The following is a 17,820-nucleotide window of genomic DNA, read 5'->3' as shown; positions in this document are numbered from 1 at the left end:
AGTAGTTTTTGTTTTACAGCGAAAAAAACAAAAACAATTTGTTATGATACCGAGCAAAAGATTCGATTTTTAGGAAGAAAAGCTAGAATTAAAGATGGGGAGGGAGTGTCAGAGCTTTAACTGGAGTTATCTCCCCGTGGCGTTTCTAAACTCCAAACAAATTTTTTTAAAAATCCAAGATGTCTGCCTTCAACACGCTCTCATAAAAACATGTTTTTCCGCTGTAAAAAAATAACTACTCAATCAAATTAAGTGAAATTTTTTTTCAGAGATCTTCAGTTCCAAACGGATACATACAATATAACTTTTTTTTTTCGATATTTTCATTTTTTAATGTGTTGATTAAACTGTACAAGTACCATTTTTTCTTCCTTATTTTTAATTGTATGTGTAATTCAACTTCTGATATATATGGTTAAATTGTAAGAAACACATTTAATCGAAGATAAATTATCTCCCTTGATGGCGGATAATTTGAGTTTTTAATTAATTGTTTATGCGTTGCTTAGATTTTTTATATAAAATATTAAATAATATATATATCTTAAGTAAAACGTCAATTACTATTCAGATCTAAGTAACAGTCTTCTGAATGTGGCAGGTTCAATCCTTACTATAAGCGATAATAACTAAAAATAATAAAACTTAACATTTCTTACCCAGTTATGGTTGATAGAACGAGAACAATCTACTCTTGTGGGTTAAATAAATGGTTCAGTTTGTAATTCCATGTAGTTTCCCAGATTCGACAAATATTCCCAAGCTCAAAATAATGCACCTAAAAAGACCAAAGTTTACATTGGTTGAAACAGTGTAAAAATAACAACCAAGATGAATAATTCAAATAATACAAAATGGAATACAAAATAACAACCAAGATGAATAATTCAAATAATACAAAATGGAATACAAAATAACAACCAAGATGAAGAATTCAAATAATACAAAATGGAATACAAAATAACAACCAAGATGAAGAATTCAAATAATACAAAATGGAATACAAAATAACAACCAAGATGAAGAATTCAAATAATACAAAATGGAATACAAAATAACAACCAAGATGAATAATTCAAATAATACAAAATGGAAACGTACTCAGAATATTTGAAAAGCTAAAAAAGTAATTAAATTAAAGAATTTAGATTTTAAAAGAAAAAAAAAAAAAAAGAAAATATATTTTTTGGTAAATAATTCTGAATCAATAAATTTTGTATTTAAATTATTTATGCAGTTTTCCTATGTGTTAATTATTTTATTCGTTTTTCTTTTTTTCTTTTTTCAATGTCGAAATTTTCTTTCCCTTAAATACAAAGTAAAAAGAAAAAGTCAGAGAATATTAAACTGGTAGGAAATACTAAGCTGTGATTAGTTGAGCAGATCATGTGACCGAACCTTTTTATGTCGCCAGGTCTTCATCATATCAACAACCTTCCTTAAACAGTTACCAAGTGACCAACCAAGAATCATAAACTACCAACTGTGGTGACATCACAGGAGGATAAGAATGTGTCTTAGTGATAGCCTGGGATACAACGATTGATATATATATATATATGGCACAATCACGTTTACATACTGGTTCTCGCCAGATCACCGAAGTTTAGCAACATTGAGCCTGGTCAGTACAAGATGGGTGACCATTTGGGAAGGCTAGATGCTTTATGTACTGCGCTGAGTCATAGAAATTTCCAGGTTGGTATCTGAAGGCGCATTAATTCACTGGAAGAGATGCATCCTCAGTCTTTGTTAAGACATGCATCTAGGAGAAGGTAACTCTGATGTAAAAAACTTGCAGTCTACTGTATATTCTGTCCTGTGACAGTCATCTGCACCAACAAAGGTCAGCAGTAATACCAAAAAGTGTGGTTGGTTCTACACAAAGCCTTCACCATTATAAACAAATCATCTGTGTGGATTTCCGAGCAACTTAGTTGTGGCGGAACCTTATACATCGAAATCGACCGGAGAGTTCATTATATATATTAGCGGAACATTTTTTATCACTTGATATTGGTCTAATATGGACAGACTAAGAACCACAAAATCCAACCAGATCCATTTGAAAAGACTTTGAGAGCATAGCCATATTATGGACTTTAGTCAATCGATTATAAAGGTCGAGGCAGGTTGGTGGAATAACCACCCGACACAAGGAGAGAACCACTGAAGAAGGGGTAAGTTACTATTTAGTTTCCTTGTTTATTTTTTTTTGTTTTTTATTTGTTGAATTCAACTTTGCATGGAATTGGAGTAGTTCATATAAGTAGAATAATGTGTTCTGTGAAGGAAATTGTCAAGAATCTAACAGAGGATGAAGTCCAAGATAGGATGTTCGAAATGCAGAAAAAAAAATTGTAAAACGAATAAAAGGAATCAGGATATTCACCTGCAAAGTAAATCCTGATGAACTACAAGATCGGTTAACAATCATACAGAAAAAAATTATATGGATTTAGGGGATTATGAGATAGTACTGCTAGTCCTTGATGGATAAGTGGGGTCAGTTTAAAAGTTCATTAGCAGTCATTACTATCAGAGCTCAAGACTGTCTTAATCTGAGCTCTGAGAATTTCTTTTTTCACTCACGTTCACCCCTAACAAGGCACATAACCTACCTGGACGTAAAGGGTTACTATTTGGGACCATGCCTACGAAAGATTAACAAGATGTTGGTTTACATTACATTTAAACTTCTGCATATCAGTACAGTCAGGGAAGCAGGTAACAGGAAGGGAATTCCAAAGTCTAGCTGTTCAAGCGAAGAAACTATTAGAGTAGAAAGCTTTCTTGCAGTTACTAATAAAGCAGTATGTCAATGAGTGGACTGTAATAGAGGTCGTGTGCAAATTGACCGGGCTGAGAATGACAGAGAGGACCTCAACGTGCTAGTTAAGTGGATCCAGGTATTAGCGGTTCTAGTATTTCCAGATGGGTCAATAGGAAATGCAGAGCTTATACAGGAAATGCAGAGAGATATCTTGAAAGTCCGCTAATTGTTTTCCTAGAGGCCCACAAGTTAACAAGAGATAGTATTAGATTGTGTAATAGATAGGGCTATGACAACAGAATATTCTTTTCATTGGTTTGACTCTCGAGTATATATCTGACACAGTTAATCAACCGAGAACCACATCACTCTACATAATAGCACATAAGATATCAACAGATACACACTTGAGAGTCAAAACAGTGAAAAGAATATGCTGTTGTCATAGCCCTAGTAATAGACAGCTAAGAGAGAATTTACTGAAACCACTAAAAAACGCATCGAAGCACAAAAATTAGGAAATCGTGACTTCTGGATAATCTACAACAGTGTAGTAAATAATGGGCAATCAACAATTCCCCCGCAAACCATCAATCACGAGGTTGTTTGCTCAGCAACCGACAAGGCTAATATGCTTGCCAGCCGGTTTGCCTCCAATTCCACAATGGACCCTTCCAACCACCCCCTGCCTGACTTTCCTTTGCGGACAGACACCATTCTAGATGATCTAAAAATCACCCCTGCTCAGGTACACGCTATCATAAAAAACCTTGACACTTCAAAAGCATGTGGACCTGATCTCATCCCAGCTGTGCTATTAAAACCGAACCGAAGTAGCTCCAATTCTCTCCAAACTCTACAACAAATGCCTTAATGAATCATGCTTTCCGGGCTGTTGGAAAACTGCTTATGTGGTACCAGTATTCAAGAATTCTGGCGAAAGAACTGACCCATTAAATTATCGCCCCATTAGCCTCCTCCCACTTTTCGCCAAAATATTTGAGACCATAATTAACTATGCTCTAGTCCGGCACCTTACAGATGCTAAACTTCTGACTGACAAACAATATGGATTTAGACAAGCCCGTTCCACAGCTGACATCCTCACTGTAATCTCTGAACGTATATACCATTCACTGGACAAAGCGAGGGAGGGCAGAGCGGTAGCTCTAGATATATTTAAGGCTTTTGACAGGGTATGGCTTAAGGGTCTCCTCAGGAAAATTAAATCATACGGTGTTGCTGGTAGAATACTTAACATAATTAAATCCTTCTTAGATAAGAGAAAAATCCAGGTTGTCCTCGACGGTCGTACATCTAAACAGTGTGATATAAATGCGGGAGTGCCTCAGGGGTCTGTCCTTGGACCTCTATTGTTCCTAATATTTATTAATGACCTCCCCGACAAAATTGCCTCTGAGATGGGTATATATGCTGATGACACTACACTCTATAACAGGCATGACAGGAAAACAAATGAACACATATCTAAAGAAATGGCAAAAACACTATAAGATGACCTCCAATCTGTAGTGGAATGGGGACAAAAATGGATGGTCACATTCAATGCTGCCAAGACTAAACTGATTTCCTTCAATAATAACAGGAAACCTTCTCTGCCACCAATAGCAATGGCCAGTGACTCCCTGTCTGAGAGTACATCTTTCAAACTGCTTGGCCTAACGTTCACAGGAAACATGAGTTGGAACAATTATATTGAAAACATTGCCAGGGCCGCTGCGAAAAAGGTAGGCTCTCTCTACCATGCTAGAAAACTACTGACACCTGAAAGTATCCTGTACCTCTATAAGGCCACCATTCCCCCATGTATGGAGTATTGCTGTCACATTTGGGCTGGTGCATCTGCTGCTAGTCTCTCGCTCCTAGACAAGGTTCAAAAGAGAGTCGCCAATCTGATAGGCCCTGAACTGGTATCTAAGCTTCAGCCTCTGTCCCATCGACGAAACGTTGCATCCCTCTGCCTGTTCTACAAGTATTTTAATGGCGAATGCTCTGACGAACTGCAAACACTTGTGCCCCCACGACGTAGACACCCTCGAAAAACCCGACAGGCAGCTAAATCCCACCCCCACACAGTAGAGATCTCTAGATGTAAAAGATCTTTCTACTCCAGTAGTTTCTCCCCCAGAACCGCTAGATTCTGGAATTCCATTCCAGGTTCCTGCTTCCCTAACTGTACTGAAATGCAGAAGTTCAAGTGTAACGTGAACCAGCATCTTGCTGCCCAAATCCCAACATAGTGCCCCAGTAGTTGCTGCCCCTGATAGTAGCCCCCTACACCAAAGTGGCAATGTGCCTTGTTTGGGGTGAAAATGTAATTAAAAAAAAAAAAAAAAAAGAAGCCATATGCAAATTGACCAGACTGAAAACGACAGAAAGAGGGCCTCAGCAAGCTAGTGAAGTGAATCCAGAGGTTAGCAGTTCTGGTTCTGGTAGATGTGTTTGTTGGCAGATTGAGTTAGAAGGAAATATAGAGAGAGATCTTGCTAGGGACCAACAAGTTAGCGAGCGATAGTATTAGATTGTAGAAAATGCATGGAGAGGGGTGAATAGGAAATAAAAGGCGAAAATAAAGAAAAGGTGACAAGGAACAAAAAGGGTTTGGAGTCCAGAGTTAAAGGATTAAAAGGTGAAGGCCAATCCTGGGAGAAATGCATATGAGCCTCGGCATGGATTTTATAGGTCTATCCCTGATATAATAGAAAAGTATACTGGATACTCCTGGAATTTCTTGGTTGCAATTGTTGAAAAGGAGGGAAGACACTGATTTTGTGTAGATTTTCGACATTAGTGTGATAAAATATGAGACAAGGATATAATGGTATTCGTAAAGTATAAACTAAAGAGGAAACGGTTGTTTGAATTTGTCTTTTTAACTTCATCATCATCTTCATATGTTTGTTTAATGTTTTTAGCGTATATGACCTTTCATAATATGGTTCAGCCCTTCTTTGTTTAAAGAATTTCAAATACTATAACTAAACCCTGTGTATCGCTTTATTGCAGGTTAATATTTTTTTTAATTTTGAAATTTCACAGAAGTGAAAATTGGAAGAGCATAACAAGATGCATTATTTCCCTGATTTTTGTGGAATTTGAATAAATATTTTGAAAGTTATGCTAATTTTTTTATTCTCTGCTAATTTGTTTTTTATCTTTTTAACTAAATTGATTATACTAGCCTGGGAGCCCGTCTTTGCTCGGGTAGTTGGAGGTGTGTGTTGAGCAAAAAACAAAAAAAAGTTGTAGCAGGCAGGCAAGCTCGAACCACGAAGGAGGAAAAGAATGTGACGTCTTTTCCGTTGCATCCATCACCAAAACCGGAAGTGGGGAAGGTTTAAATTAAGGCTAGTCAATCGAAAAGAGGGGATGACTTTCGAAAATATTGGTGAAAAAAAGTGACCCCCTCCCCTCCTTGTAGAAAAGTGCCCAGTGTAAGGTAAAGGAATTAATGATTTTAGCCAATTTTTCGATATTTGTCATCCGAAAGGTTGAGCTTCAAAACGATACTGGTCTTGTGAAAATCTGTCGCCGCTGTCGGAAGTTTTAGGCAAACATGCTTATTGTAGTCAGTTGGAAAACAGAAAAACAGAAGAGAGTTCCACAGGCGTGCAGTTCTAAGAAAGAAACTTTGTTCATGCAATCTACATTTAGGTTCAGGCACAGATAAAGTGTTTCTCATGAAAGTTTGGCAAGCAGGGGATCATAGATTGGAGCTCAGACGAGCACTTGCCATGAAAATAATGATGGAGATATGCTTGCAACAACTCTTTTGTGGGAAAGAGGTTGCAAAGAAGAGAAAAGGGTATCACTTACTAGGTTATGAAGTTGGTTTGGAACGCTGTCAATGCAAGATAAGTGCTGCGAGCAGCTGTTACCCAGATGTGGCAACAGTATTCCATCGTAGGATGTACTTGGCGCTTATAAAGAATTGCCAGCAAAGAATTGCATTGGCAGTGAGATATCTACTGGAGCTATAGAATCATCCAACCATTTTTTCAGCAACCTTGGCAAGAATTTGATATACGTGTTCCATTTCAGATTAGGAGTGAAAGTCAGACCCAGAAGCTTGTTAAAACATTTTAGTTCATATGTATGGCATTACTCCTGATCTGAAATGGAACACGTACATCAAGTTTGTTGCTGGGAAAATGGTGGGATCCTTCTACCGCTCCAGACGATATCTCACTACTGATGCAATTCTCTATCTATATAAAAGCCAAGTACGTCCCAGGATTGAGTACTGCTGCCACATTTGAGCAGGAACTGCTAAAAACAGTCTATCCTGCCTTGACAGAGTACAAAATAGACTTTGTGGCTTAGTGGGGGATGCCCTTTTCTCTTCCCTGCAGCCTCTCTCCCACAGAAGAGATGTTGTGAGCCTGTCTTTGTTTTATCGTTATTTCCATGGCAAGTGCTCGTCTGAACTCCAATCTCTGGTCCCCCCTTGCCAATCTTTCATGATAAACACCCGTCTATCTTTCTATGACTAGGATATACATTGAGCTGGGGATCGCTTGTGATTTTGATGTTTCCTGTAAACTTCATAGCTGTTACTACCACACTAGTTATTACCGCTCTGTTTGTTTTTTAGTCTATATGGTGAATCTTTTAACAGAAGCCATTTTGATTTCTATAAACAGACAAACTTCTTTGATAGTATGAAATACAAGTTCATTGATGTTTGTTTCTGCAGAAGGTTTTTTTTGGGTGCTTATTCAGATTGGCACTTACAGTGATATACAAAAATGAAGAAAAACTTTTATCGTGTACAAAATGTAGATGGTATATTCCAAAAATCACAAAAATTGAATAGTTATTTATTTTTATTTAAGAAAATCAAAGTTTACACTTTTAGTTGTAACTTGTCACAGCCATTTGTTTCTAAAGATGGTAATCGCAATTTTTGTTTCAAACTTATTATAAACTTTATATAAATGTTGTTTCAATCTGTATATTTTGTTTTCTGAAAAAATAACAAAGTCCGCGCATTCTGATTGGCTGAGACATTGCAATTCTATTATTGCAGACTTCAGTTATTCCATACTTAAACAAACGTTTAACCAACATTAAAATATGGTGTCATGACAGACCATATTTTTTTGACTGGCGATGCATTTGATTGCAAAAAAAACAACTTCTGTTTTTAGATACATAAATTGGCATTACTAATTTATTCAATGTAAATACACATTACTAAAATACCACTTCTCTGGATATTTATGAAGCATTCCAACACAGTAGTGTTTGAATATATGGTTAAGTGGCAATTTTAGTCATTTAGAACTGCTTAAAAGCTTCATCACTCACTCATTTTTCAATCAAATTTCAAACAGTTATTACAGTTTATAGATCACCTTCTCAGTTATATTGTGAAAAAAAAAATTTCATCTTTCATTTAGTAAGGCAAAAGTTATGACGAATTTTCTAGTGTTCAAAATCATAATATGTAAGGAGGTGAGCAACGCCTTTTTATGACTGGTTTCCATAGCAATCACATCACTTCAGCGATTACTGTTGCTACCAATTCACCGCTCTCACGAAAAGAGAAGTAACAAGTGAAAGAGAAAGAATGAAAGCATGAAAGGGAGATAATTGGGGGATTTTATTGAAAGCAGACGAGTGTCATACATTGTTATTGCATATGTGTTTAAGAGGGCAAAAAAATAAGACTGAAATTAAACAAGTGAATTTATTGAAAGCCTGGAAAAATCATGGATTACAATAGAAAAATGCGAGCATGAAAAGTAATATGGTTAAGCTTAAACATGGAAAAGTAAAGGACTAGTTGTTAAAACTGGAAAAGAAAAGGACAAGATATTCTAGTAAAAACTAGAATAAATTTATAACTTAAAATATTGCAGCATTAAAATTTTGTTTAAAACTTCAATTTATAACATTATATAATCAATTCTTAATGCTGCAATATTTTAAGTTATAAATTTCTAGTTTTTACTAGAATATCTTGTCCTTTTCTTTTCCAGTTTTTAACACTTAGTCCTTTACTTTTCCATGTTTAAGCTTAACCATAATACTTTTCAGGCTCGCATTTTTCTATTGTAATGTATACATATGTATATACATTGAGTTTATTTACATTTTTAATTACTTGTATTTCTATTTTTACACATTCGTACCTATTCAATTCCTTTACGGTTAGTAGATGCATGTGTTTGGTTGAGTGCTCATGTTGACAGTATATTTATACAGGGTGGTTACTAGAAAAGCGGGAAATTTGAAGGTCAGCTTAGATCATGAATAAAATCCGTCATATTTTGATTGGTTCTTTTGTTGGTTTTTGAGGGTTAAGACTCTGCAGTGAAGTGCACGGACGACATGTTGAGTATCTATGGGTATAATCTAAAATTTGTCTTTGAAAAACTTTGTAAAAATTACTCTTTGTAAAAATAAATCGTTTGACAAATTTCCTGCTTTTCTAGCGACCACCCTGTATATTTTCGTAATCTATTACTGCTTATATAAAATTATTTTTTCTTCATTAGTTTGAGTTTGTAATTACTTTAGTTTTAACACTTATTGTGTTATTATAAATAAAAAAAAAAAAGTTTTTTTAAATACCTCCTGTACTATCAAATATTAAAAAATTTATATAAAATAATACATTAAATTATTATGTTAGTGTTAAAATTAAATTAATTATTTTGATTAAATTATTTGTTTTTGTTCTAGTGTAGTTAACACACCTATATTCATGATAATATGGATTCATCTGGCCCTATGTAAGCCACACATTTCTGCCATCGAGCAGAGGGCACACGCGCAGTTTAACCACTCATAGTGAACACCAGGACCTTTTCACCTTAATATTGTGACCCCTAACTAAGACCACAGCAGTTTTATTATTGGATAATAGAACAAGTTTGTTTTTTGTTAAAAAGTCATGTTTTTTTTATTTTTCTGTAACAGCACAAGAATTGTTAGAACTAAAGTAATTTTTTTTTATTCAATATATGTTTTCGTTTTTCGTGTCTTGACTATGTGACTCTGTTCCATTCGGTTGCATTACATAATCAACCATATCCACTTCCGGTAGCTTGATTTTTTTCCAAGCACTGATCTTGGACATTACCCATTTAGCAATGTTATCTACTTAATTGTCGTGTCACAAATAGTTAAGTCTTCCATGATTCCATGATAAAAATAATTTCGGCTATGTTTGCTTTGTCACGTAACACGTGACGTAAAGACATGGGAAATGGCTAAAATTTTTAATTTCTTCGAAAACTATTTCCTTAATTTATTTATACCGTATCGTTTTGCGTTAAATTTGAGTATTTTAATTACTGCGACATGGCAATGCATTAAATACTGCTGGTTACACTTGAACATCGATTTTTCTATTTCCGAATGTCACTACAATAACGAACAAACAACTAAATTATACTTGAAAGCATTATTTGATGAAAAAATAAAAACAGTTTCCCAAACTGCTTTTTAATCTTCCATAGGAAATGTCATTGGTCTCTTACTTACGTTGTTGGTTTATTCTTTACAAAATTTCCTTTTCATTTTTTTTCAAACATCATTAGTGGTCCTGGATATGACCTTAAACTATATCCAGTGGTGAGGCCCCAGTTTGCGGGCTTTGGGGAGTGTAGAGCCACCCTTTAATTGCCATTGCTCCCAGGTCCACTCTGAGTGGCAGTACCTGTTAGGGTCCCAACTATGGGTTAAATAGAAACCGACTTGAAAACGACAAATACATTCTATTAAAAAAATTTTCTTCAAAATCTTTGGATTCGGCATTAAATAACCCGAAAAGGGTTGATATGCCGTAAAACAACCAACCAACCAAATCAAACGCATTATTATTGATTATACACTAAAAAATTAAATCGGCTTAAATTTTTTATTATACAAGATTTTCCGAGATACATGTCCATACTAAAATTAAACTTTCATGTTTCAACCTCTGTAAACCTTAGATATCCACAAATATTGAGAACACAAACATAAGAAACCTACATTTTGCCTTTTTTTTTTTTGCATTTGTTTTCCATTTATACAAACTGAGCTACACCAACGTGTGGCCAGGTACAGCTAGTAATAATAATAAAACGTAGGTACTTATCAGAACCTGACCCATTTTATGGTAAACAGTTGGAAAAAGCGAATGGGAACATTGTCGGATGATAAATTCAAAATGTGGAAAACAAAACATAAGATTTACTATAAGTTTAATTATATAAAAGAAATGTTTTGAAAGAAAAGTATATTATAATTTTTTTTTTTAAGCAAATGTTTCCAAGAAATTTTTTTTTTAAAGTTGTAAACAAAGAAAAACCTTTGAATGAAAATCAACAATATTTTTTCTTCTTTCATGGAAAGTATCTATCTTTTTTTATTTTTTTTTTTTGTTGCAAGAAAAGTTTCAATAAAATACACTTTTTTGTAACGACTAAAACAATTTTTTTGCATGGAAAGTATTTTTTTTGTTCTGCAAGAAAAGTTTCAATAAAATATATATATTTTTTGTAACAATTAAAATAATTTTCTCATGGAAACAATTATGATCTAAAACAATTTTTCATGGAAACAATTATGATCTAAAACAATTTTTTTCATGGAAACAATTATGATCTAAAAAAATTTTTCATGGAAACAATTATGATCTAAAAAATTTTTCATGGAAACAATTATGATCTAAAACAATTTTTTTTCATGGAAACAATTATGATCTAAAACAATTTTTTTTCATGGAAACAATTATGATCTAAAACAATTTTTTTTCATGGAAACAATTATGATCAAAAACAATTTTTTTCATGGAAACAATTATGATCTAAAACAATTTTTCATGAAAACAATTATGATCTAAAACAATTTTTTTCATGGAAACAATTATGATCTAAAAAAATTTTTCATGGAAACAATTATGATCTAAAAACATTTTTCATGGAAACAATTATGATCTAAAACAATTTTTTTTCATGGAAACAATTATGATCTAAAACAATTTTTTTCATGGAAACAATTATGATCTAAAATATTTTGTTTTCAAGAATAGTATCAGATTCAGATGTGATTTTGTTTTCATATTAATGTAAACATTGTCTGTTGATTGCTGTTCAGCTAATTGCATCGACTTTTTCTGGCAACTGACTATAAACTGCCAGAAGATGCCAAAGTGACTTGGATCAGATTCTGAATCCAGACCATGACGTATAATATAGAAGTAACATTACATCAGCCTCACATACAAATACATGTATATATAAAAAAATATGTATAAAAATAAATATATGTTTAAGATTCTTAGTACCCATGCAATGCTAGGGTAGTTAGCTGGTACATTATATTTTTTACATGATAAAAAAATATTGCTGAAAATATACATAAAACAAATTGTAGTTCATCCACCTGTTCATTTGCAGGAAAAAAAAAACAAAAAAAACAACAGCGACAAAAAAAAAAAAAATGAAAACTTCTTTATAAATATTTAAAAATTTTATAAAAAGCTATGAAAGGATCGTTTTCAAAAATAAATTTTTGTGCTCGTAGATTAGTGATGTTTTAAAACAATGCATAACAGGTGAAAACACTATGACATAGTTATATGTCGTGTGGAAATTATTGAATTCCCCCAAATAATCCAGTATAGAAATAATTTACAAAGTTTTATTGCATGTTTTAATGTAGATAAATTCTAAAAGCATCCAAGGGAGATAACTGCAATTGACCATTTTGACTAAATAATTACACTTCGCCATTTTTAAACACAATGTTGGAAGGTAATTGTGGCTGATTTTGTGGATCATTTTTCATAACTTTTGGAATTTATACTAATTCACATGGTTTGTAAGTGTGTAATAATGTTTTCACCTGAAATGTGATGGTTTAAAAACATCACTAATCTTCACAAGCACCTAACATTTTTTTTGTACATGTGATTTATAATTTTTTTGTTTAGTTGTTGAAAAGATTCACCGAGTTTTTGGACATTTTTCTTGCAGAACGAGATAAATTGAATTCCATTTCCGTTTCTAAATCGAGAAAGGAGAAAAAGTGGACCCACTGTCATCGTTGTCATCTTTTGCTTCCGCATCCGGATCAGATGGATCTATCGCAGAAACTGGCAGGCTGAGGAACTTACTCACTGTTGAGGACAAGGCTGAAAAAAATCCGTTCTTTTTATCACGGCCGTCGGATTTGCCCTGCTCGGCCAAACATTGTTCACTTTCTACATCCGTATTTCCCAAAAGATCTTTCAATTCTGCGTTCCAGTACGAGGAGGAATTTGGATCAGTTGGCCGTGCCTCTTTTTTTTCCATTTTCGAATCGTCTTCCAAAGTTTTTTCTTTTGTCTCCGTCTTTAAACTTTGCTTTGATGAATTTGAATGTTCACTAATGATTTCTTTCGGGACAGTCTCATCTGGATGTCTTTTTTTCGTGCTACCGACTTCCGACGTAGTCGTGGGAATCAACTCCTGCTCTGCCAATGTTTGAATTATACTGTTGACATAAGCATCATTTTCTTCGATGCTGTGTGTATGGCTAAAGCTGCTGGAACTCGTCTCTTTAGTGACGTTATTTAATTTGTTCATGCTGTTCGAATCAATTTCTTGGGAATTTTTCCGTGCATTAATTGCAAATTTAGAATATTTAATGTTTTTGTTTGTTGTGGAAACGTTTGTGTTTAAATTTGCACATTCTGTTTCCAATAATGCTGCATCATTTTGAATATTATTTTTATCACAGTCAAACGCTTGTTTAGTGTTCGTAGGATTCCCTGAAAGATCATTTGTTTGATTGGTCAATATTGGCAACGTAGAATTTTTAGTATTATGACGGCATTCCCGTTTCTCCTCCAATTCTTCAAACTCTGCCTCTTCAAAGATTGTATCATTTTCACATGATGATGCTGATGCTGACGAAACCAGTGGTGGCCGATGCTGAGGGAAAATTCTTTTGTCACCATCTTGAGGTGTCCCACCATAAGATAATCTAAAGATAGGAGATTGTGCAGATTGCGGAGTTGAACCTGACCGGTTTTGACCGGTTGTCGTAGATGCCCTCCATTGGGTGTTGAGCCGCAGTTCTGGCCGGCGTTGAGCTGGTGGTTCACAAGTTTGTGCCTCGCGTTCGGCATCATCATCAAGCATTTTTTGTTTGGCCACTAGTTTTTCTTGCGCAATCTCATCATCTTGGCCAAATGCACTGCTGCGACGTGACGCATTAGAGAACATGTTCCACCGCTGTTCGATATCGTCTAGCTGGTCCTTCAGTTGTTTCTCTTTATTTGGACAGCCGTATTTCTGGTAGAGTCCAAGAATGCGGAGTAATTCCTGTTTAGACTTCACATAAAAAGCAGCCGCGTTATCGGCATCATTTTCGTCTATATGAATATTGAACATTAACTCGTAACAATTTAACATGATCATCGTCCGAGGCATTTGTTTAATGCTTTGTTCGCTCATGTTCATCGCCCGATTCAACACGATCTTTGCACTTTTGTTGTTTTTCAAGCCTACGTAAGCCATGGCTCGATGATAGAGACTCTCTGTTAGCGTTAGGTTGTTTGGGGTTGCCAATCGACGTATAAGGATAGCTGAATGTATAACACCGAGGGCCTCGCGATATTTGCCTTGTTTAATCAGTATTTGAGCCAAACAGTCCTTAATGAAAGACTCTATGAAAGTGCTTGCTTGGGAATGAGTTTTCATTTCGTTATCCGCATCGATGATCAAGCTGTGGGCCTTTTCTAAGTTGCCCTGGCGCATGTACTGCATGGCCACGTTACACACAGAAATAAGACGGGATGCAAATGGCGCCTTTGTGTCAATCTTCACCTTGAGCCCTTTCTCGTAGTATTCAAGTGCCTTGTCATATTCGCCCATGTTTTCATAGAGAAGACCCAAGTTATTATAACAAGCACCGATATGGGGATGTTTCTCCGTTTGAAATAAGGCAAGGCGTCTTTTGAGCGATTCTAGATGGTATTTTTTGCCATCTTCAAAATTACCTGTTAAAGAAATAAAAAAAGAAAATACTTTCATTATTGAAACAAAATTTACATAAATATGGGGTGCTTGTACCGATTAGTGATCTTTTAAACAAACGCATTTCAGGTGAAAACATTATTACATACTTATGTGTCATGGTAAAAATAGTATAATTTATTTAATTTATTAATTTTAAATTAAATAAATAAAATTTATTAAAAAATATCTAGTAGAAAAATAATTACAAGCAAAAATAAAATTTACTGAAATATTAATTTTTATCGTGTTTTAAGGTGAAGGATGACAAACTGACTTATCTCCCTTGACTTAAATCAAGGGTCCACCATTTTTAAGCCGAATGTAATTGTGGAGGTTTTATTTTTTATTTTTTGATTATTTAAAAAATACATCTAGCACATCTACTGGATCGTTTTTGTAATTTTTTGAATTTATACAAATTTTGATATTGCATAGTAATGTTTTCACCTGAAATGCGTTAGTTTAAAAAAGTCACCAATGTAAACAATCAACAGAAGTATTTATCATTACTATAAAAATAAACAAGAATGTAATTCAATTTAGCCTATTTTCAGTAGAAATAACCCAATTACTGACAACTGAAAGTATCCTGTACCTCTACAAGGCCACCATTCGCCCATGTATGGAGTATTGTTGTCACATTTGGGCTGGTGCATCTGTTACTAGTCTCTCGCTCCTTGACAAGGTTCAAAAGAGAGTCGCCAATCTGATAGGCCCTGAACTGGCATCTAAGCTTCAGCCTCTGTCCCATCGACGAAACATTGCATCCCTCTGCCTGTTCTACAAGTACTTTAAGGTGAATGCTCTGACGAACTGCAGACACTTGTGCCCCTACAACGTAGACACCCTCGACAAACCCGACAGGACAGGCAGCTAAATCCCACCCCCACACAGTAGAGATCCCTAGATGTAAAAGATCTTTCTACTCCAGTAGTTTCTTCCCCAGAACCGCTAGACTCTGGAATTCCATTCCAGGTCCCTGCTTCCCGAACTGTACTGACATGCAGAAGTTCAAGTGTAACGTGAACCAACATCTTGCTGCCCAAATCCCAACATAGTGCCCCAGTAGTTACTGCCCCTGATAGTAGCCCCCTACACCAAAGTGGCAATGTGCCTTGTTTGGGGTGAAAATGTAATAAAAAAATTTTTTTTAAAACTGAAAAAACATTGGTAAAGCAGATACCAATATGGATTGATGATCTGGCTTTGACCCTGTCAGCCCCACATTGTGAGAATACTTTTGCTAGACTTTGAAATTCCCTTCCTGTTTCCTGCTTTCCCTAACTGTAAGAACATGCAGAAATTTAAATGTAATGTAAACAAACATCTTGCTGTAAAACTCCTCATTATGGATGCTTACTATAAATCTGGCCTCTAACCACAGTAATCCCTTATATTGCATTCTTGTGCTTGTTATCCAAGTACTTCCACAGAATGTGCTCCAACGAACTTACTGCACTTGTATTCACTTCCAATGTAAATACACTCTACCAACCTGATTAGTAGCAAAACCCTAACCTCTTTATTATAGAGGTTCACAAATGCTGAAACTAACAAGAATAGAAATAGGCCATACTCACTTAATTCACTCATATCTCCTAAAAAAAAAAAGCAAACCCATCTGTATACCTTGTCAAACACCACTCACAATCAAACACATATTAATTGAATGTACTGATTTTGTTACAGTAAGAAATCGATTCTACAAAGAAAACAATATTAAAGAGTTATTTGATAAAAACAATCTCCACACCATACTCTCATATCTTAAAAAAATTGGCCTTTATAAAAAAATTTAAAAAGAACCCTTTATACAACGGTCCTGGATATGACCTAAAACTATATCCAATGGTGAGGCCCCAGCTTGCGGTCCTTGGGGAGTGTGAAGCCACCCTTTAATTGCCATTGCTCCTAGGTCCACTCTGACCCGGAGTGGTAGTACCTGTTATGGTCCCAACTATGGGTTAAATAGAATCTGACTTAAAAAAAAAAAAAATATACTCCATTAAAAATCGTTCCTCAAAATAATTAGATTCGGCATTAAATGACCTGAAAGGGGTTGATATGCCATAAAACAAAAACAATCAACCAACCAAGCACAAATGCTGAAAACCTTTTTATTCTGATAGGTTCTTTCCTCGGACTGCTTCTCTTTGGAATTCCTTCCCTGTTCTCTAATATTACTAACATGCAGAAATGTAAATATATTCACTTAGGATTACCACTTTAAATCTGACTCCTAATCACAGTAACCCCTCATGTCTCAGTAATATATATACGCACTGATGATTCCCAAAAGGATCAAACACTAGTGTCTATAGGTATTAGAAAAAAATTATTATAGTAATAATTATGTCAGCCCCTTTAAGAACTCTGTTCTTATTGTTGAGCACTTTACAGTTGAAACGAAAGTCGGTCACTTAAGCTCACATGTGTAGATCAAGATGTTATAATCATTAGATCAATATAATCATTAAATCACTATGGCCGGATGTTAAGACATTTAAAAAAATAAATGTTAAAATTTCAATGATATTTCTCATGTTTCAAGTTGGCCATGTGGGTTTGTTCCTTGCTAATGGAGTCAGAGACGGCTTCGTGGCCGGGTTCAAATTTCCCGACCGGCGGTAATCGTGATCCCCTACAATGAAGCTATATAGTGACGTCATTTTGCATTTTGCATGCATTATGCAATCAAAATAATAAATAAGGCATCATCAACATCATATTTATTCTGACAGGGGACCCAGGATTGGGTTCACTCACTTTTGTGACACTACAGACATTGTTATTAAATTAAATGTGCTGATTTTGTTATGTGATTGTTTATTTAGTTGGTTTTTGCGGTCACTGACCAGCCTTTGAGCTCTGTGAAACTTTAAAAAAACATTTGAGGAGTTTTTTTGTTTTTTTTGTTTTTTTTTTTAAATCTCAGAAATTTATTGCATTCTATCAAAATCAAAATGCGCTCATTTCTTTTCCAACTAAAATTGAGCGAATAAAAGTTTGTTTCCGTGAAGATTT

The 17,820-nt window shown here is 34.8% G+C and overlaps 1 protein-coding gene across 1 annotated transcript in view; it reads right to left on the bottom strand.

Annotated features, from left to right (window-relative positions):
* Positions 1-12,433: 12,433 nt before the first annotated feature.
* The window catches only part of LOC145296905 (uncharacterized), a 111,396-nt gene continuing 106,009 nt past the window's right edge, over positions 12,434-17,820 (bottom strand). Inside the window, exon 11 of the mRNA XM_080143067.1 lies at positions 12,434-14,777. Coding sequence (XP_079999193.1) covers positions 12,799-14,777 — 1,979 coding nt within the window. The 3' untranslated portion in view covers positions 12,434-12,798. The remainder of the gene's footprint in view (positions 14,778-17,820) is intronic.

Source organism: Euprymna scolopes, chromosome 17 (genome assembly GCF_053919585.1).
Source record: "Euprymna scolopes isolate OS-2025 chromosome 17, ASM5391958v1, whole genome shotgun sequence".
Lineage (NCBI taxonomy): Eukaryota > Metazoa > Mollusca > Cephalopoda > Sepiida > Sepiolidae > Euprymna > Euprymna scolopes.
Note: the sequence above shows the minus strand (reverse complement) of the source record. Positions and strands in the feature narration are given on the sequence as shown.